The 21,424-nt window shown below is 43.8% G+C and overlaps 1 protein-coding gene across 1 annotated transcript in view; it reads right to left on the bottom strand.

Annotated features, from left to right (window-relative positions):
• The window catches only part of LOC102376517 (tubby-related protein 4), a 57,719-nt gene extending 40,232 nt beyond the window's left edge, over positions 1 to 17,487 (bottom strand). Inside the window, exons 1-3 of the mRNA XM_014527380.2 lie at positions 17,305 to 17,487; positions 14,927 to 15,061; positions 6,939 to 7,105 (exon numbers count right to left, since the gene is read on the bottom strand). Of these exons, the coding sequence (XP_014382866.1) occupies positions 6,939 to 7,105; positions 14,927 to 15,061; positions 17,305 to 17,449 (447 nt within the window). The 5' untranslated portion in view covers positions 17,450 to 17,487. The remainder of the gene's footprint in view (positions 1 to 6,938; positions 7,106 to 14,926; positions 15,062 to 17,304) is intronic.
• Positions 17,488 to 21,424: the final 3,937 nt, after the last annotated feature.

Genomic DNA, 21,424 nt, shown 5'->3' on the forward strand with positions numbered 1-21,424 from the left:
GCCCTGCCCCTGGCCACTGATAGGTGGAGAGGACCTGGGGGGAAGGAGGGACAAATGGGCAGTTGCCCTTTGTGCTGACCTGCCAGCTGGTGCCTTCCCCTCTTGGGTGGGCTGCAAAGCAGTGAAGACTGTTGGTTCCCACTGGGGAGCTAGAATTTTATTTTTTTAAGTTGATTCCATGGACAATTGCAGATTGCGGTTTCTGTAATATCACAAATTAAGTAGGTCCCTACTTATACCAGTAAATGTGTAATGTCTGTACCTGACCCATTAGTCCTACAAGGTTAAGAATGGGTCAACTAGAAATTTGCGTATATCCCCAGTCAGTCAGAATCAGTGCAGAGAGTAATTCTACTCTTTTGCTCCATATCTTGAGGGACTGTATCTGTTACTATCCATCAAAATTAAGAGTCAGACAAATGTTATATAAGAAATCAGCAGGGTTTTCTTGCTTGCTATTAGATGCTGCTACTTTACGTCAGGTCTGTCCAACTGGCTGCCTCCAGGCTGCATATGGTCTGCATCCCCTGGGCACCACTGCCCTTATTGCTCTGGCTGCAGCAACAATCAGGGTCTTGCGGTTTCCCCTCCTTCCCCAACTTTGGCTGCACACCCCCAACCCAGGGGGAAGGGCAGTGTGGCAAGGCACAGTGCAGCCCACAGTGCCAGGGGAGCCAGCAGCCCAGAGGACATTGCAGTCTGGGGGCCATGGCTCACGCTGCCCTCAGTGTGTGGACTCTGGCTGCTTCAAAGTTGGACTTATGCTAAATCAGGGGTGCATGCTCTGAGGGTCAGAATCCTGCAATAGGTGTTAGGGATGTGGCAGTTCTGCTCTTCACTTACTGCTCGATGTGGCACTCCCCAGAGCAGGCTTTGGAGTTCTCCCAGTGGTTGAGGACCACAGAACTAAGTGGCTTTCCTTTGATTAATGTATAAACCAGAACATGAAGGAACAAATTTCAGAATGCCCCATTCTGCTGCCATTTTGCTCTATAGGTGTTCTGTCACTGATTTTAATAGAAGCAAGATAAAACCTAATATTTACAGAGGCAACCTACACCTTTAAGTTGTAGTGTTGGCTACTTTTTCAATAGCCAATGGAAACACTGAGGCAGAAAAAAATTGGTTTAATTCTTTCCAAAAAAGTCTTCAGCTCTGAGATCCACCCTTTCTGCATGATCTCAGCTCCCTTCCGAAGTACACACTGATCCCATCCTTCACAAAAAATACCAGAAGCTGCCATTCTATAAGAACCAACCAAATACTGCCCAGAATCTTTAAGCCTTTTATACAATCATACTGAATCAACATTTAAATAACTGATTCTTGGAAAAAAACATACTTTCACTATCAAGCTGTCTGCTCATCAAGATTACATCAAGGTTAGCTCTATGTGTAAGATTGTTACACATGCAGTTAATTACAGGGCACGCCATATGTCAGTTTTTCAATAGGGTAGGTGCAATTATTCTAGCTTTATATATGTACATGAGATTAGAATTAGGTTCTCTGGGCTCTACTTCCTGTTGTTATGATCCTCCGGGACATATAAAAGAGAATTATACGGGCCTGGGAAACAACAGGCAAATGATCTGAACCATTAAGAAAAGTGAAAGATCACAACTTCACAGGTTTTGTAATGTCTGCAGTGAGGCAGTTTTGAGGAGAGGTTACAGGAGGCTCCTCTATTTCAAGTCCAATTGGGAAGAGATGAAGCAGCTGTATCCACTCAGAGGACAGCTTTACAACAGCAGGTACAGTTAGCTGATACAATAAAGATCCATCTGCACATCAAGCACAGACTTTTGAAGTGACAGAAATGGGTTGCAGCACTTTCAGTAAACAGTTTTAGTAAGGCTGTAAAAAACAAGTCTCAGGTGCCGCCCATTACTACTATTGCCATCTCTGCTTAATGCCAGGGTTATGAGGGTTTCATAAATAAATTCAAGAAGCAAATTTTGTTTGAAAATCTTGGGCAGATTTTCTGTCATGTGAGAGCTTCAGGTTGACAATTAGTCTTAAGAAGACTGTGATCATGTACCAAGGGGTGGAAGAACCAGTGCCTGACATCACTCTAGAGGGTAAATCTCTTGGTGCTTTTGACAGCTTTTGCTACTTGGGTTCTATGATCAGCAGTAAACTTGACCTTCAGACTGGACTGACTAACAGAAACGGAGAAGCAGCTAAGAATTTTGGGCTATTACAGGAACATTCAAACTATTACAGGAACATTAACTATCAGCTAAGGTAAACGTGCATATCTATGAGACTTGTGTGCTGTCATCCCTACTTTATGGTTCAGAAATATGGACTATATACACTAGACACCAGTGTTTCCTCTAAGCTGCGTGGTGTGCACGGCCGCGCAGGTGCGCCTGGTAGGGAGGCACGAGTGCGCCTGCACTTGCCACACAGCTTAGAGGCAACGCTGCTAGACACATCAGGAGACTGAACAGCTTCCATATGAGATGCCCGTGAAAGATCCTGAAAAATAAAATGGGAAGACAAAATGTCAAACACAGAGGTGCTGGAGTGCACAGGACTGTCACACTTAGAAACCACTAACAAGAAGAGGTTGCAATGGCTTGGCCACGTCAGGAGAGTAGGAGGAGACCATAACCCCACAAATATTTTGAACAGTGAGATTTGAGGTGGCTCTAAAATGCTGGGTCACCCTTTATGGCAGTACTGCAACACGTACAAAAATTATATGAAGTTGTTCAACATCAATGTAGAAAGTTGGGAGGAGCATGCAGAATCCCATCTGATCTGGAGGGAACATCTGACACTGCGTGCAGCTCAACATGAAGCTGCTTTGATCCAGAGGATGGAAGCAAAGCGAGAAAGAAGAAAGCAATGTGCTGTAAACTTGGTCTCCAACTCAAACAACACATGGATCTGTGAAACTTGTAACAAGCTGTGTCACTCTTGAATTGGGCCTGTCAGCCACAAGTGGATTCATCAGGCACCTGACTAGACTTCTTATATGTACACCATGAGCCAGAGGATCAACATTTGCCTATATTTACAAGAAGAAAATGTTCATCTCAGATAGAATGCATAACCATAAAGACACCTCAATCTTTTTATTTCATTTAAAATGCTGGAGAAGCAGGGCTGAAAAACTAAATCACTAGAGGAAGGAACCTGGCGCATTTCTGCTTGATCAGATTTGTATTTGTGTGTTGGGAGCAGTGATAGACAAGAAAGGTTTCCAGAAGTGACAGCATTCTTTTGAATACCTAGCAGCTTATGGACTGCCTTTAGCACATGCTCTTCATATAAAACAAGCACGATGTATTAACTCTCTGCAACAACAGTAGATATGCAATATGTGTGTGACACTACAGGCCTGAGCTTTTCTTGGTCCCTAAAGGGTGGATCCAGTGAGATAAATGTGAGGGGCCAGTGCTGTGGGATGATGAACACCATACGTTCACAGTGGGTTCAAGAAGGGGTGAGGATACTCTTTGTCTCAGGAGACAAGTTGTTTGAGCCCTACCTTTGTTCTTCAGACTATACAACCTTTGGTAAGTGCACTTTTGTGAAAGCAGAGGGTATGGTGGATGGTGAGTTGTAGCCACAGACATGGCAGTGAGAAAGAAGCTGTTACACCCTGCCAGCCCCACCCTCCCACCTATGAATACTATTTTTATATAATACTGTTATGCTGGATTGGATGCTTCTAAACTAGCGCAATTCCTGTGTTTATGGTGTTACATACAGAGATCTTAACCACAAATACAGGTTGCCCATTTAGGAACCACATGATTTGACACCAAAACTGTACCAAAGCCAGGGGAGAAGGTGGACCAGTTTGTTCCTGGCAGAAAATATGAAAACAGTTGTCACTGTGAGAAGAAAAGCAAAGTAAACAGTTCTGACTGTCTGGCTTGTTGTGGCTTCACAATCATTAATATCCACTCTAACTTTCATATACATTTTATATTAGTTCTTTTGAGTTATAATTATAAGCAATCTGAAAATGTCTCGCTTTCTTAATACTCTACAAATGCACCTAGTATATCCAGACAGCATAAGCAATGACAGCTTAATTTATTTTACAAAGATTTCAGACACCTGTTTTTATCAGAGAAATGAAACAACAGTGCCTCATATTAAATAAGTTTTGCACCAGTAATCTGACATTTGCAGTGTTCAGCACTGTTTAACTCTCACGTCATTAATTAAATTAGGAACAGGATGTGTTTAAAATAAAAGCAACATCCCCAATCATGTGCTGCTTGTTCCAGAGGAAATAGTTGTTGTAATAGAGTTTGAGATGTGAAAATTCCCATCTTCTCACCCCTTCCTTTTCAGTTGCCAGTGGTGATTTTTATAACATCCCATCACAGTACTGACTGCCATTCTACAGCAAATTATTGATTTTACTGCTGTTGGTGCTTATAAGACAAATCACTGGGACCACTGACTCTGTCTGTCCACTACATATCTCTCTGGAGCAGACATGTTGAATAACAAATGTCACTAGCAACCTCACTTTTTGCAATAGTCATATTAGCTGATTTTGATGGCAGACCAAATGATCTGCAAAACATTATAGTCTTTTGTAACTCAAATGGCAATATATGTAGTTCCACTATTCAAGTGGGTGGGTGCATAAACACTAGAGACAGAGGCATGCTCCTTTTTGAGAAACTGTCTCCTCTCAAGCTCTTACCAGTAGAAATCAGAAATTAATTTTATTAAGTAAAAAGAAATAAGCATAGTAAAAAGAGAAGAGAATCAAGTCCCAAATTTAGGCTTGGTCTGCATGTAGATTTCATACCTGTATAAATATTGCAGTTTGAATGTGACTTCTGTTTTTAATAAGATAGTTATGCTACAGATTATAACTCAGGAAAGTTTAATACATCCTGTGGATGTAGGTATTTTGATTCCCCTTTCCATATGGAATAAGCAATACTGGCATAAATGCATTTATATTTGTTTTGTCCACATGGGTGGGAGAGTGGTTATGCTGCTATAATTGTCTTAGTACACTGACAGCAGTAAAAACTGAATAGGCTCTTCACTTAAATCAGCACTGAGACACCATGTACACACACTTGAATCCCTAACAGTTTGTCCCATACACCAGGTGTGGGTACATTATTCTAAAAAATGCAAAACCTAAAGAACAAAATCCAAACTGAAGCATAACTGGAGGTTACTGCTAAATATAAATAAATGCAAACGAGAATATTCATGAGTCAGTTTGCCAGATGGTCCTTAACTCAGCCTTCTGTGCCCAACTCACACCATGATATTGGAAAATTAACAACAACAAACAAAAAGTCTGGTTACTACTGTTAAGAATTATTGTATTTACTCAAATCTAAGATGACCCTGAATTTAAGATGACCCCCAATAATTAGATTTGATATGTGAAAAATGTATAAAATTGTTATAATTTTCCAAGTACAGTAATTATTGAATTCAACCCCCTCCCCACTGCTCCACAGGGAAAGCAGTGGCTGAAGGGGAGGGTCAGACAGACCCCTTGCCCTCTGCCCCCCCACCTTCTTTCCCCTGCAGGCTTCCTCTCCCCCAAATGGCAACCCTCCACCTTTAGCTCCCCAAAGGCTTTGCTTCTTTTCCCCACCACCTCCCCTTTCTTTTCCTCTTTCCCCCTCAGTCCTCCCAGTTTTTGCCTCTTCCTTCCCACTCCCAAGTCTCCCTCTTCCCACCACTCCCCAGTCTCTGCCTCTTCCCCACCTCACTCTCCAGTCTTTGCCTCTTTCCCCCTCACTTCCCAGTCTCTGCCTCTTCCGCCCTCTCCCCCTTTACTGTCAGATGCTGCTGGGACTCTATTTCCTCCCTGGAGTATAGCACATCCCTTGCTGAACTATGCAGCAGCAGGGCAGGGGATGGAGCTCCACATGCTCTGTGGCCGGAAGGGAATCCAGCCAAAGCCGGAGCCAAGCTGTGCCTGACAATAAGCAGGGGAAGGGGGTAGAGAGGGGAGCAGAAGCTGCAGAGGGCAAGCAGAGGGGGAGAGGGCAGGAGCCTGCTGTGGGTCTGACTGTGGCCCCAACCTGGGCTCAGGGCCAGAGTCAGAGCTGCAGCAACTGCCTCTCCTCTCCCTCCCCCCCTCCCCCTTTTATATGCTAACCCAAGATTGTGGAAGGCAGGGGGTTCTCCATGATGACTGGGGGAAAAAACCTTGTCTAATTCTTTGTCTGCTACCACTAGGAATTTCTTCCCTCTACAATTTCACAGCCCCACCCATTGTTTTTCACAATTGCCATGGCTGCTTCTTTCCTCAGACCTGATGAAGAATGCCTTGCATTTGAAAGCTTGTCTAACTTTATCCCAACCACGCAGTTGGCCCAAGAAAAGATATCACCCAGAAAAATCCTTGCCTCTTACATAACTCCTAGACCATCATGGCTACAATGTCAGTCTGACACCATGTCACTCCACATTCTAGGACCTCCTGTTGTGTTAGATTGTCCTACCCCTACACTAGGGCAGAGGTACCCTGCACATTATAGTTTTGTGGTTAAGGACAGAGGAGTCTTATAGTTAGGGTACTAGACTTGGAGGTTAAGTTCCGTGCCCAGCTCTGTCAAACACTTTCTGTGCGATTGGAGGCAAGTGATTTAGCCTATGTGCTCCTCAGTTCCTCATCTATAAAACAGGAATAATAGTGCTTTCTTGGTCTATATTGCCTGTTTACATTGTAGTTTGTCAGGCAAACTATCTCACTATATGTTTGTACAGTGCCTAGCACAATGAGGCCCCAATCCCAGCTAGGGCAAACAACAATAATTTATATTAATTCACGTTCTAGATATTGCAAAGAGCAAAGACTTGAAGCTTATCAAAACCACAGTTGAACACTTCAGTAATATGTGCCTATACTGTGGAGCTACTGTAGGTGTAACACTATTCATGCATGAGCATTATACTTGATGTCTCATAACATCCCTTACCTGCACGGGTGTCTCCAGCGTGTAGATATGTTCCCCACGGACATTGTAGAACTTGACGAGCGCACTCTTCAGCATGGAACCGTTGCCAAGTTCAGCAAGCTGACTGTGCTTTTCCATGCCCGCAACAGCCAGTAGGTCTCCCTGTGTACACCACTGCACCACCACATCTGAAATTAAAAAAGGCAAGACCCCACTAGGAGGTGAAAGGAGCTCACCTTGCAAAGCACAGTAATCACATTTAATAGGAGCAGCCTTTTCATAAGTAGCTAGAAGCTTGAGCCTTATTCACTTTCAAAGCAGTTTGAGTTAGTACGGCACATACACATTTCTGAAAATGCTCCTAACGAAATGCAGTAGCTAAGTAAAAATGTACTGATTTATTTATCTTTATCTGTAGCCATTAGTCACAAAGCAGGACCTTGCTTTTACATGCGAGAGTCAGCAAGCCATAAACTTGGGTATAATAGAGGTTATAATATATTATACATATCAATTGCCTCTCCTTCTGGCAGATCATGAAAAGCAATGCCTACAGCTTCCTTCTGGGATGCTAATTCTGACTCCCCCCACACCCCCAATTTCTACCTTCCTGTCAGTTCACGTAAGCGAGCGCACTGGAATATTTGGTGTTTCTGCCTTCCATGTCAACAGTAGTTTTATCTGCCTGAGGGGTTCAGAGCTGGCCTTCAAGGTAAGAGGCAGAGTCTTATCCCTTTAAGGGAAGAGGCAACTATTTCAGGCCCAGACAAACTGTAGGCTAGACAAAACTTTTGTGCCCTGGGACACTCAATCTGCCATGAACCTTGTGAAGGTGTTTGTGGGCGAGAAGCTGTCTTCAAATGAAGAAGCAGGGGAGAAATGGGAGCTGGCAGCAAGGATCTCAAAATTGTTTTAAGTTGTCAACTTGTCATTTTCAAGGACTTTTATGTGCAATTTAAAATGGTTTTGTATTATTTCAACTGTTGCCTTGCTGATGATATTTCTCATGGGGATTATGCTTCTGTACACATTACAGGCAGGATGTTTGTTTCTCAAGAGGATTTTTTTTCACAGGCTGGTGTTCATGATGTGCCTCTATTTTCTCTCTTTGCCTTCAGTCCCCTAGTACAGAGCTACTTTAGGTGTTTTTATAGTGGGATTTATCTTTCTAGGCAAATATAATGTTAAGCACACTAGAAATCTATAAGATAAACCAGCCACAGTTTTAAGAACCAGCCTAAGTATGTATATACCCATGAAAACAACACAGCCATTTGGGTAAAGGTCTTAGCATGAGAGTCTGTGTTGCGGCAAAATTCATAGCTCACAAAGATGATAAGGGATGTAGTGGTTTTAAGACATCTTTTCATCCTCCCAAATGAAGGCTGCTCCCCTTCGCATAAGCCCTGGAGGCTTCAGTACAGCAGCCTCCCCATACTGCCCCAGGTGCTTGTGCTGAACAGCCTCTGCACACTGCTCCATCCTGCCATGTCCCTTTGCCACCTGCTCTCCCATGCCCTGTATAAGCCTCCATATCAAGGACTGCAAAAGGGTCCTCAGAAGACAGCTTCATGGCTACCATCCATAGTTATTGTGCCAGGGGAACCCTCTTGACATCAACTGGGTCTTTTGAGACCCCTTTACCCATCAGACAATGGCCAAAACAGAGGTGAGGATCTTATCCTTTATGCTTTTTGGCCTCTTTAATTTCATTTCCATCAAGAAAACAAAGTCATTAGTGTAGCCTGTACAGATTTCTGGGTTTAAGACATTTATCCTGTGCAGAGTTACATGCTACTGATGTAATTACTTTTTACAATCTAGATCAGGGGCAGGCAAAGTCCAGCCAATGGGCTGGATCGGACCCATGGCAGACTCCATTTCCCAGAAGACCCTGCCCGTGTCACTGCAGCCGGTTTCCATGGAGACCCCGGGAGTGTGAGGGCCGTGACAATGGGGGGGGCAGGGTTCCCATGGAGACTGGCTCTAGCCTGGGACATGTGAGCAACAGATCGCAGCACTGCTGTAGCTCAAGACCATGCTGTCACCACTGCAAGATCCTGGCCCTGGCCCCACTCCCTGCCCAGCCGCATGCCCTACCAGCACTGCTGGGGCCAGACTCCATGGAAACCATGGCCCCCACACTGTCATTGCCCTGCCACTCACGAGGTCTCCATGGAAACCGGCTGCAGCAACCTAGGTAGGGGCTGCTGGGAACTGGAGTTCAGCCACCAGCCAGATCTGTCATTTTGCCTACCCCAATCTAGATTGTGGTATCATCCAGGACATGCCAAGCAGTTTTCAAATGCAGAGGAAGGCACCAAACCTGCCTCGGGGAACTTAACATTTACACAGACAGGGACTGATGGCAGATGTGCATATGCCTGCAGGGAGATAGTCAGCAGAAGGATCAAGGCAAAGACTGGCCCATATCTTGTTAATTCATCTTTCTTGCTGATGATAGAAACTAGCTTCCCTCCTGCCACTATTAGCTCCTGACCACACTCTCAGCTAAAATTCCTTCAGTACTCTTTCCTTTTTTCAAGTCTACCAAAATCTTGGCTAAAATTATCCCCTTTGTCTATGGGAACCCCCTGCAACCTCCAGCAATGCCACCCAGTCAGCCTCTTCCCACATCTGTGACAAGAAATCTCCTTCTGCTTGTGTGAGGTTCTCCCTGAAGTCCTTGTCCAGTTACCTCGTGATTCATACCCACTGTAATGCTAAAAACATTAGCATTTGAAAATTCCTGATCAACCACAGTGTGATGCTCACAGGGCCCACCCCTCAGCACACAGCATCCATAGGGCTCCCTGTTCTTGTTTTCTCTTCCTGGCAGCCGGGATTCTCCTGCTGCAAAGACACATCCCTCCCTTCTGAGGCACTTGCCACAGGGTTTGGCTGGGAGGGAGAGCTCTCCTGATCCCGGCCACTCATGGGAGGTAGCAAAGGCAGTATCACGCAGGAGAAAGCACAACCTTCACATCATGTCATAAGGCTGTGATGTGACTGGGCCTGGGGCCACAGAAGGCACACAGTTCTCTGTTCTCAGCATGATGCTGGAACTGGTAAGTCTCTCCATATGGACTGGGACAGGCTGGGTATCACTGGGGCCTCATGCTTAGCAAAGGGAAATGGGGTCATCCCCCCCGCTCAGGTTCTAGCCCAGTTCCTGGCTAGCTGTCTCCCTTCTCTGCCTGGCAGCCACTGGGAAAGTCTATGCCTTTGTAGCCCCAGAAGGGCCAATGCTGCTGTCATTGACTGTAGTCAGTAAAGGATTAGCTATAAATCTTTATCTCCCCTTGAAATCTAGTTCTGAGACTCTCTGGAGATAAACACCAATGAAGAATGCATCAAGGGCCTGACAGTGACAGGAGCTCTGGGAGACTGGAGCCAAGGGATGAATGTGCCTGCTTGGCAGTTTTTCCTTTCTCTCTAAGCTCCTAAAATCACACTGCTGCACAGAAGCACAGGCTGACTAGACACTGCCCATGACCTTCGCTTGCTCAAAGATGGGAAATGGAAGTACAACCTCAAGGCTTGTTTTTTCCTTTAAATTAAATACTGATAAATCCACATCAATTTATTACCAGGAAGGTCAATGGAGAAGCCCAGGAATCTGTGAGAGAAAGGAACACAGAACATAGGGGATGCCTTTCAGATTGCTGAAATTCTTCTATCCAGGGCTCCAGGAGGATGCTGATCGTGCTTTGGTTGCAGCTATCTTTTTATGTAAGATTATATATAGTGCCTGTTGCTATGGTATCCAGGTGCCAATACATCTTTAGCAATTGCCCCAGCAATTATGGAGATCAGACCTACCCTCGCTAGAAGGGAAGCTATAAAGACACTTCTTCACTTTATGAACTTTATGAAGGCAGGCAGAACTCAAAGGAGGTGGCCAGGGCCCTGCTTTCACCTCTCATCTGAACTGGTCACCAGTGTTATCCAGACATATGATGGGTAATAAGCTGCAGCCCAGGAAGAAATGCAATAGCAGGTAAATGGCAGATACTTAGGAGCTCTGGAAATAATGCCTCTGGGATACTGTGGTTCTGTGGTACCCCTTACTGTGGATTCAGGGACACCTGAGCCCTGAAAGAAAAAATAGCTCACTGTAACAGACAACTAGGCTCAGGGCAACAGACGGGTAACAGACTAGCAGGTATCAGAGAATCAGCATCTCAGACAAAAGGTAAAATATACAGATTGAAGAGGACATCATGAAATGATGAACATGAGCCTGCAGTGCATAAACACGAGCCTGCAGTGCGATGCTGCGGCTAATAAAGCGACCAAAACGCTGGCTTGCATCCATAGATGCTTCTCAAGCAAATCTCGGGACATCATTCTCCCCTTGTACTCGGCCTTAGTGAGGCCGCAGCTGGAGTACTGCGTCCAGTTTTGGGCTCCACAATTCAAAAAGGATGTGGAGAAGCTTGAGAGAGTCCAGAGAAGAGCCACGCACATGATCAGAGGTCAGGGAAGCAGACCCTACGATGACAGGCTGAGAGCCCTGGGGCTCTTTAGCCTGGAAAAGCGCAGGCTCAGGGGTGATCTGATGGTCACCTATAAGTTTATCAGGGGTGACCACCAGTATCTGGGGGAACGTTTGTTCACCAGAGCACCCCAAGGGATGACGACTAAGTCGAATGGTCATAAATTACTACAAGACCGTTTCAGGCTGGACATGAGGAAGAATTTCTTTACTGTCCGAACCCCCAAGGTCTGGCACAGCCTGCCACCGGAGGTGGTTCAAGCGCCTACATTGAACACCTTCAGGAGCAAACTGGATGCTTATCTTGCTGGGATCCTATGACCCCAGCTGACTTCCTGCCCTTTGGGCAGGGGTCTGGACTCAATGATCTTCCGAGGTCCCTTCCAGCCCTAATGTCTTTGAAATCTATGAAATATCTCACAACCATTATTCAATCTGCTTTAGGGATGTCAGAATTTTCATGACTTTCCAGGTGGATGGAAAGAGGTATCCGTGTTTGGGAAAAGCAGATATTCTTCCAACAAGAGCAGTTTTATTTTTCTACATTATTCCAACATAATGCAAATGCTCTTTACTAAGCGATGATTTTTTTTTTGTACCTAGAGTAAAAGTGGTGTAACACCAAAAATATGTTGGTATTTCTTTAGGTGTGAAATAATTTCGCAAAGGCTTGTTTGGAAAACACACAGAGTGGTCTTCAGCAGCCTGTGCAGATCGAGACATCTGCTGCAGAATCCACAAAGCAATATTGAACGCATCAAATACGGACATGTGAGCCAGAGTTTACATTCAACACTGAAGATTATTCAATTAAAATGAGACACATCTGCAGGGTCATTATGTAGGTAGGGGACACAGCCCCTCAGTTTGTTTTTCTAAGGTTTTCTTACAGATGATAAGTAACAAAAAATCTATCTGTCTGTCTGTCTTTACAAGAAAAGACGGGTACAGAGAAGGCAACCAAGATGATCAGGGTCACAGAGCAGCTGCCATATCAAGAGAGACTAAAAGAGCTAGAATTTTTAAGTTTGGTAAGGAAAAGATTGAGAAGGAATATGACAGAGGTCTACAAAATCAAGAAGGGTGTAGACAAATTGAATAAGGAACTGTTATTCATCAAATCTCAGAATACTAGAACTAGGGGGCACCCACTGAAATTAGCAGGAGACAGGTTTAAAACTTACAGGAGAAAGTACTTTTTTATGCAGCACCTAGTTAGCTTGCAGAACTCATTACCACAGGAGGTGGTGGAGGCAGACAGCATAGCTAGGTTCAAAAACAGAATAGACAAATTCGTGGATGATAGATCCATTATAGCTATTAAACCAGGGGTGGGCAAAATATGGCCTAGAGGTCATATCTGGCCTGCCAACTGATTGTATCTGGCCCGCAGGTGGGCGGCTATGAAGTGATGGGATCCAGCCCACAGGCAGCTGGCAGCTCCAGCTGCTGAGTCATTCTGGGCATGTCTCGACCTCTTCCATAGCTTACACCAGCTCCTCTGCCCTATGTGCTGGAAGTAGCACTGGATGGACACCAACATCAGCTGGCAAATTCCAGGTATGGATTGGGGTGTCCACCCGAGTCCACAGAGAGACTGATGCATCAGCATATCAGCTGCAGTCCCGGGCAGTCGCCCTGATCCCCACTGGGAACTTGCAAGCACTATCCACAGCCGATGCTAGGGCCTGGGATGTTGTGGATTGCGGTGTGCTGTGACAGTTTGAGCAGGGGCCTGGGGCAGAGCCATGGCAGCAGATCATGGCTTTGCTCCATGCTCGGCCGGGATGGGGCCAGGGCTGGGATACGAGGGAGCAGCATCCGGGAGTGGAATAGGTGGGCAGGGCCAGGATTTCAAGGCAAGGACTACATGGGGCCAGGGCCCTGCAATCCCAGTCCCAGACCCGGGGCAGGGCATGGGACCAGGCAGATGGGATAGGGCTGGTTAAAGAGTTTTGGTGAGCTGCTGGTGGGGAGAGAAAAGGGGTGTTGACCCAGCCCGCAACAGCTCACCAAAACTCCGTGTGTGTGTGGGGCCCACGAGCCCAAATAACTGCCTGCTCCTGTATTAAATAGCACAGGTGGGGATGTATCCTCTGGCATCTCTAAACCAACAACAGATGATGCCAGGGATGGCCTGACAGGGGAAAGATCATTCTAGAGATACCTGGTTCAATGATCTTCCTCTAAAGCATCCACCCCTGCCACTGTTGGAGACACAACACTGGGCTAGATGGACCATACTCTTTTTCTTATGCAGAAAAAAATAATTGGAAACATGTGTCAGGTATCCAGGTTGTAGCTGTATTGGTCTAGAGGAAAAGGCAATCAGAACTCATAGTAGAGATGATATCTTTTATTAGACCAAAACGATTTTTGCAAAAAAAATTCTTTAATTGCTTCTAAAGAACTTTTACAATCTTTTCTCCAATGTCTGATGAAGGGTGTTTGTACCCGAAAGCTTGCAATTAAAGAATTTTTTTTGCAAAAATCTTGTTGGTCTAATGAAAATATCATCTCTACTATGAGTCCTGATTGCCTTTTGGAAATATGTGCGCACACACTGAAGCATCCCCTGAAGTGTTTATTAACTATGCAACATGCAGAGTCATAGATTGTGGGTAAGCTCCAGTAACACAGTGGTGATATTACCCGCCCAACATTTAGTATACACAAGTACTAAATGATTCCGCAGTAACAACTGTGCAGTCAGCATCTCATGTAGATGCAGCCCCTGCGAATTACCTTAGGATCCTTATGCACTTACCTGAATTCAGATGGAGTCAACAGGATTTAATCACATGCTTAGCTGCATGCACATGGTTAAGTGCTTCGTTGTAACTGCAAGTGCACCCGCTAACTATGTGGCTACTTAGAAGGTATAGTACTAATCATGTATATGAACAGCAGAATCTGGCCCTAAATTAAAAGCTTTATGTGAAGTATGTATTTTCCACAAAAATACATATGCAGATATTCCTCAGTAAATATTTGTCTAAGGTATTAAAATTAATCACTGGAGGTTCTCTTTTCTCAAAAAAAGACTTTCCACTTAATATTGTTACGCTGTTAATAATTCTCTAGATTCCCTGGTGTTTATATGGGTAGATTAAGCACAGTATTACAATTTACTTCGATAGCCATGGGCGATTGCAATGGCTACACAAATGACAGATATGATATCAAAGAAATTCTGTGTAGGATACAAGTAAAGCATATATTACATGTAAACATACAGGCATACACAGGGCTGCTAGGGCAGTAAGCTAAAAGAAGGTGACCTCATCAAATAGAAAATTGGCTACCCACTTATTTAAAAAGCAAGAAATCTAATAGCTGAGCATTGTTTTTATTCCAGTAGGTGTCACTGCTGACAATGGAAAATCGCTGTAGCAGGTAGCAGGCTGTAAAACAGAGACACTAAAACAAAAACACATACACAAATAATGAGGTGAAAAATACAAGAAGAAAAACTAGGTATGGGATATGGGGAGATGTCTCTCTTTAGTACCTTTCAACCCTGAGCGGATGATAGTAGGTGACAAGTCATCATAATTGTTCATTAAACTAATGTCTCCTGACGTGAAGCTGACAGTGAGTAGTGGCTTGGTGTTCTGCACTGGTACTGGATATGCAGCCGGACCATCTGCAAAAACAAGATTGTTGAGTAAGTAAAAAGGGCACTATCGAAAACAACTAAATCCAAGCTGAAACACACTGCTGTCCAGCCTGCTGTCACGCTGCATGGCTTTGAAACCTGAATTCTGCCTGGTTGTTTTTGATCATGAACCCGAAACAAGGCAAAATAGGCCTAGCCACTTAGCCTCACAGACTCAGTGATGTGCCCCCTCATTATCCAAAAGACGATTGCTCTTGGGATGTAATCACAAGAAACTCAAAGAGATGCATCCAAAATTGTGGGGAAAGTTTGTGTTCCCTGGCTGAAACTTGACTGTTATTCCCATCTCAGACTTAAGTCTTTCTCCCCACACCCATTTCATTCTCCCTGATGGCTCTGTGCATTTCAGTTAAAACTTAGCAAGCACTGAGTTATCCATGTTACCAATAGATGCTTGAAACTGCAAACAGGCATTTTTACTATAGTTTACCTGTAAATATAGTGTTTTACATCTATAATATGATATAATGCATATTATAATCATACTTAGAACTATTTGCTAGCTACATTTTCTCCTTAAGTGCACACTCCAGTTGAAGTCATAGGAGAAATCGTAAGTGCCTCTTAGAGTAACAACTGGCCTCTTACAGAATACAGTCCTTCACATGTTAAGAGCTAACTAATTGTATGCTCCATCATGACACCCTCTAACCAGAGTCCAAATATATCAGAAAGTCTAAAAACAAGAGAGACCTGAGCTAAGAGTACTTTGATGGCCATCCAAAAAATGCCTTTGCCTGTAGGAGTCTATATTTCAGTATTCATGCGATCTCCTTTTACATTTAATATTTAACGAGCAATAGCACCATCTGTAGCATTCATTATTTATTTATTTCATCATTTACTGTTCTGACAGAAGACGCTCCAGTCCCTAGATAGTCCCTGATTCTGTGGACCCAAACACAATGAATTTTGAGTAGTCAATCATGAAATAGTGGACTAAGAATGGCACTGCTTTCAGAATTTATGAGAAGGCTTATCAAAAAACACTTGAGAAAAAAACTGTCCTGTAACTGATACATTAAAAAAAACCATTGTTTTTAGATGAGTAACAAAGTCCATCCTACACATCTGTGTGAGTCAAAGGCTTGCCACCTTTGAGAGGTTTGTGAAGCACCTGTAAAGCTATAAAAAGAACACATCATGTTACAGTAATCGTTAGAAACAAGCTTGTAATTGAGTCCACCCACTCCTGACTGACTCAGCTGCGGTTAGCACGTTTTCTACCCCATTCAAGTTCATTCTGAATTATGTTAGTTTTCACCCCTGTTCCATCCAAATCCATTATTCCAAAATCAGAACCATGATATTGCAAGATAACAACAACATGCATTTATGCCTTTCCTTGTCCTTTATTAGAGGCTTCCTGGGAAGTCCAGAATGACTGGAATCTGTTTCTCTTATGAAGGCAAACCTCTACCAGCATTGGAGATGGAGCCTGTGTTCAAATTCACAAGGAAGTCAGGACAAAACTCAGATTCAAAGGAACTAAACTGTCAGCAGCTGATCTCTCAAGATTTCTAATGTGACTGGTTACAGGGGAAATGTACAGGGTTACAGGGGCATGTTTTCCCAAATGGAAAATGTTTTCCATTTGGGAAAACATGCCCCTTTTTGGACTGGACCCAAAGTGAATCCTAAAGTGCAAAGGCAGAGGTACTGGCTCAGATTCACCTTTGCTGAATATGAACATTTTTATATTTTATTTTGTCCCACCATCATTGACATTATGCCATAGATTAGTTAGACCTGATATAATGGAACGCAACAATGACCCAGCTACTCCCATTTCTTGTCTCCAGCACTAACCAAGAGCATCAATTTAGTATCTGATTTGTCTTTTTATGGCTGGGGAGGAGGCAGAGAGTATCCTGTACTTGCCTGAGAATGGACACATTGACTATTAGTCTTCCCCTAGTCCAAAAATCAAACCTCAGTGATATTACAACCTGATGGGGAGGGAAAGCGAGGGGAGGTTTACTTCTTGGCCTCAACTGGCAATTGAGGCAACTGGACTGAAGCATGAGTCATCTGAAGCATAAAAACTGATAACTCATGCAGCCCCAAACACCTTCTGTTAGCTGATGTAACTGCACCCTTTAGGGACTGGAACCATAGAAGTCCCCCTACAGAGCATGAGTGCCCCATGGCATTACTGTTATTGAAGGGGTAGCAAACGTTCAATGGAACAAAGCTGAATGCATCACTACCTTGTGGTGGGGAGTAGTCATCTGAATCTGTGTCACTTTCACTGCTGTCTTCCACCAGGAAGCTGGGGTAGTTCCAGGACATGCTGAGGATCCCATCCGATTCGTGCAGAAGCACGTGTGCTAGCATGCGACCATGGCAGTCCATGACGATGACCTGACCATCGGCGGTGCCAAAAAGAACCTGGAGATAGTAGAGCAACACCCTTAGCAGGAGAGAGAACAGGTCCACCACGTCATCCCCTTCAGAATTCTCAGAATACTTTTCTACCAATTAACCAGCTATGTGAAAATGAATCCAGAACACAGTAGCCATATCTTTCAGTGTGATCTTAGGGATAAGGAAAAAATACCTTCCAAGAATGCTGTGAAGGTGGTAAAGCACTCACAAGTGGGAAAACGCCAGAGCTGAGGCTGCCCATGAAACCTTAACTCATCCCTCTTGTGCATATGCATTAGAAAGTTGCTGCTGTTGACCTTAGCAAGAGCAGGGCTAAAGTGAGCACCTTGAGCCCACATGCCTGAGAAGGAGAAGACTGGACTTAAAAAGTCAGACTTATTTGGGCTTGCTGCTGTGAGGCACAGCATTAGAGCAGGGGTGTCAACCATATGCCCTGCGGGCCTACTCTAGCCTGCAGACCTGGGTCATCCAGCCCGCAGATTTTTGCCTTGGCTCTGGCTGTGATCTTCCTCCAGCAGTAGTGAAGTAACTGAGCGAGATCCATGGTGCTGGAGCCCTAGCAGCACCACAGCTTGTTCCTGAAGTGGCAGGTAAGCACCTGTGATATCAGGCCTCTTCCCAACAGGTCCCCCGCTGGCCAGACTGGGCATCCTGTGTGCTGGATCTGGCATGGGGGGGCCAGCTCCATGCCATTCATTCAGCCCATGGACTCACACACCTAACCCCCAAGGCTTTGACACCCCTACATTAGAGGAACTGAAAACCAGCAGGCTGGGCTGCATTAGTTCAGTAGTTCATAGCGATTGTTTGGTTGACTTTAAATAAATGTGGGTGTGTTCCTGAGTTACCCTGTCTCTGAGAGTACTTGCAAGAGAAAAAAAATAGTTATTAAATGGTGGCAGGGGTTTTAAACCTTAAATACCTAAAATAGTGGAAAGGGTAATGTTTCAGATTGGAGCTCAGGCCTACCATTTTCTATATTTTAAAAGAAATCTCTTGACATTATTCAAACCTGGCCCTGGTTGCCATTAAACTCAAACAGCAGAAGATAACAAGACTTTTTATGATGCCTTTAGAGCTGATATAATTTAAAAATCTATTGCAGAGGCAGTGCATGTCAGAAGCTGCTGTATCAACAGGTGCAGGAGGGAAGTGAGGTTCCAGCAAAGATTTCAAATGGCTTATGAGAATCATAAAAGTTGAATAGGGGAGGGGAACAGTTATTTAACTGATGAACAACTGGTTAGAAGAAGACAGGAGAATGACCTCCAAAGGTAGCTAAAGGCAATATGATCAATCAACTGGAACTAGGCCACTGCAGCCCAGGAGGAAGGGAATGTATTACGCATTCAGGAAAAGATAAAGGAGAGCTTCCACCCACAATGACAAATGCAAAATAGATGATGCAAGGCCTTTTCTTGTTTAAGATACTATTTAACCAATGTGCACAGACTAGGACCAGACAGCTTAGAACCTATAGATTTCTCTCCTTTAAGTGAGTTTGGTGCCTAAATATTTTGAAGAAATAGAAGGCCTGTATGCTGGGTACATTTCAGAAAGCCAACAAAAAAATAAGATGTAGTAAGAAAACATTGAAATAGCAAGAGCATTATTCAAGGCTGCTACCATGTGGGTCTACAAAAGACAAGTAGGCTTCAGGCAAATTAAAAGAGCCATTGCCAGCTAAAAATCTAGTCCATTTTCCAAATAAGTTAAAATAAATGTCAAGTACTACACCTCTCCTTTAACCCACTGCCTGTTTTTCTGTTTTACAACCACAGTTTTTCTAGAATTCAAATGTTGTTCTCTTTCCTGTTGCTATGTGAAACACACATATACATTAGAGGATAAAAACTATCTGATGGCACAGGGAAACCAGTGAGAATCCACAAATGAAATAAGCTGAGAAAAAAAAAAAGTCAGATTTTATTTTTTAACACTGTCCTTCAGTTGTACTTGTAAAAATGTACTTGAAAAAGTTTCAGGAAGCAGTGTGATTTCACAGTTGTCTGGTGAAAGGAGAAGACATTACTTCCCTTTGTGGGCTGATCAAGAACTGCAAAAGGCTTTAAGTGGGAGGGGATGATAAAAATTGGGAAAGAGGGGCAATCAGGAAAGTGTTTTATGAGTGTTGCTTTCTAAAAAAAACATTAAACACGGCTGACAAACACTGCTCTCACTTACAGTCATATAAGCCCAGAGGAACTTCAACCCAAAACAATACATGCTTTACCAATGGCAAGTTTATCACAGCTAGATTCTTAAACTCAATCTAGATCATGCTTTATTTATCTTACCACCAACCATGCTTGACCAATCCACTTTATTTAGACTGCTCCAACTTTGAGTGTGATCTGACTGCAAAATCCCTTGTTGCAAAGTGTACCTAGTCTAGCATCCTATCTCTGTTACCATATACTTCACAATTAGATGGAAAAAAACCCCATGATTAGTAGTTAAGGCATATACTACCTAAGGAAGACTTTCCTCCTAAATCCAGAGGTCAGATATTGGTTTAAGGTTTAAGCGCTGAAACTTAAGTGTTTATGCTCCTTATTTATTTATGATACTGATGGAATATTCTGGTTATTCATATCCATGTCCAATGAGCTTTTGGATCCTGCTAAACTCTTGGCTTCCGTGTTATCTTGTGGCATTTTAGTACCACAGGCCAGTCATGTTAAGTTAAAAATATTCTCCTTATTGCTTTTAAATCTGCTACCTAAGGGAACAAGACACGGGTTACAGGCTCTTTACAGTCCAAGTTCAAAAAACTTTCAAACATATTTTTTGCAGGCTAAATTCAGAACCTCCTACACAGGTACTGTAATCAAAATATGGCCTCTTCTAACCTTAATCAAGTTTTACAAAGGCAAGTTAAAATGTTTTTAGTAGCTGTCAGGAATTCTTGTTTTCAAAGTACAGTAAAAGAATTTCAGCAGAAGAAATCTTATTTTGTTCAACCATTATGTCAGGTAACAACCTACGATTTGTTTGAACTGAGGTGTGGCTCCTTCTGTCATGCATAATGATGCTGTGATGTTTGGACCAGAGTTTCAGCTGATGGATACTGGCATAGCTCCATGGAAATCAATAGTGTCGTAATTACAGTACATCAAGATCTGGTTTGCCAAGTTTCCAATTCAGGAAGCTCCCTCCCCCAATACAACTGTAATTTACAAACGATCACCTTAGTGTTGCCTAAATATATATAAAGAAAAATTGGATTGAATGCAAGCAAAAAGGATTTGTTAGTACCAATCCAGCCTCAACAGGGTTGTCACCCCCCCCAATTATTTTACTGACAATCTGCAAACTTTTTTTTACTGATAACCAAACTTTTTTTACTAACATACATTTTACATAATGTAAATGCAACCCTTCTGCCAGGATTTGGATGGCAGCAACAAGGATCAGGTTCACATTTTGGAGTTTAAAACCAACCATAGTAAAAAAGTTTGGTTGTCAGTAAAAAGTGTGCAGACTGTCATTAACCATTTTATCTCAGGTTTGCAACCCTGCTTTACCGCAGCAATGCTTTTAATGTGCTGCCCCAACCCCAAGGATCCCCCACTCACCCCAAACCTTATACTCCTGACCACACATCATGCTGTCCCCACTCCAGCCTTACCCCCACCAGCCCCACTCCCCTGATCCTGGCACAGACACCCACCAAATGCCTCTCCACCCTCTTAGCCCCGTAGCTCCATCCCAACTACACCCCTCTCCATGGTACTGCTCAAGGCCATATAGCATTGCCTACTTATAAGGTGAGCAGTGTTACAGGCAGGCAACAGGACTCAGCCAGAGCTAGATTAACACATAGGTAAACTAGGCACACGCCTAGGGCCCTGAGCTGCATAGAGCAGGGGGGAGTGGCATTCCTTCCCTCCGCATCAGCGGCCCAAATAGCCCCATCTACCTCCCTTCGCTTCCCCTCCC

The sequence above is a fragment of the Alligator sinensis genome, unplaced genomic scaffold (assembly GCF_000455745.1).
Source record: "Alligator sinensis unplaced genomic scaffold, ASM45574v1 scaffold1356_1, whole genome shotgun sequence".
In the NCBI taxonomy this organism is placed as follows: Eukaryota; Metazoa; Chordata; order Crocodylia; family Alligatoridae; genus Alligator; species Alligator sinensis.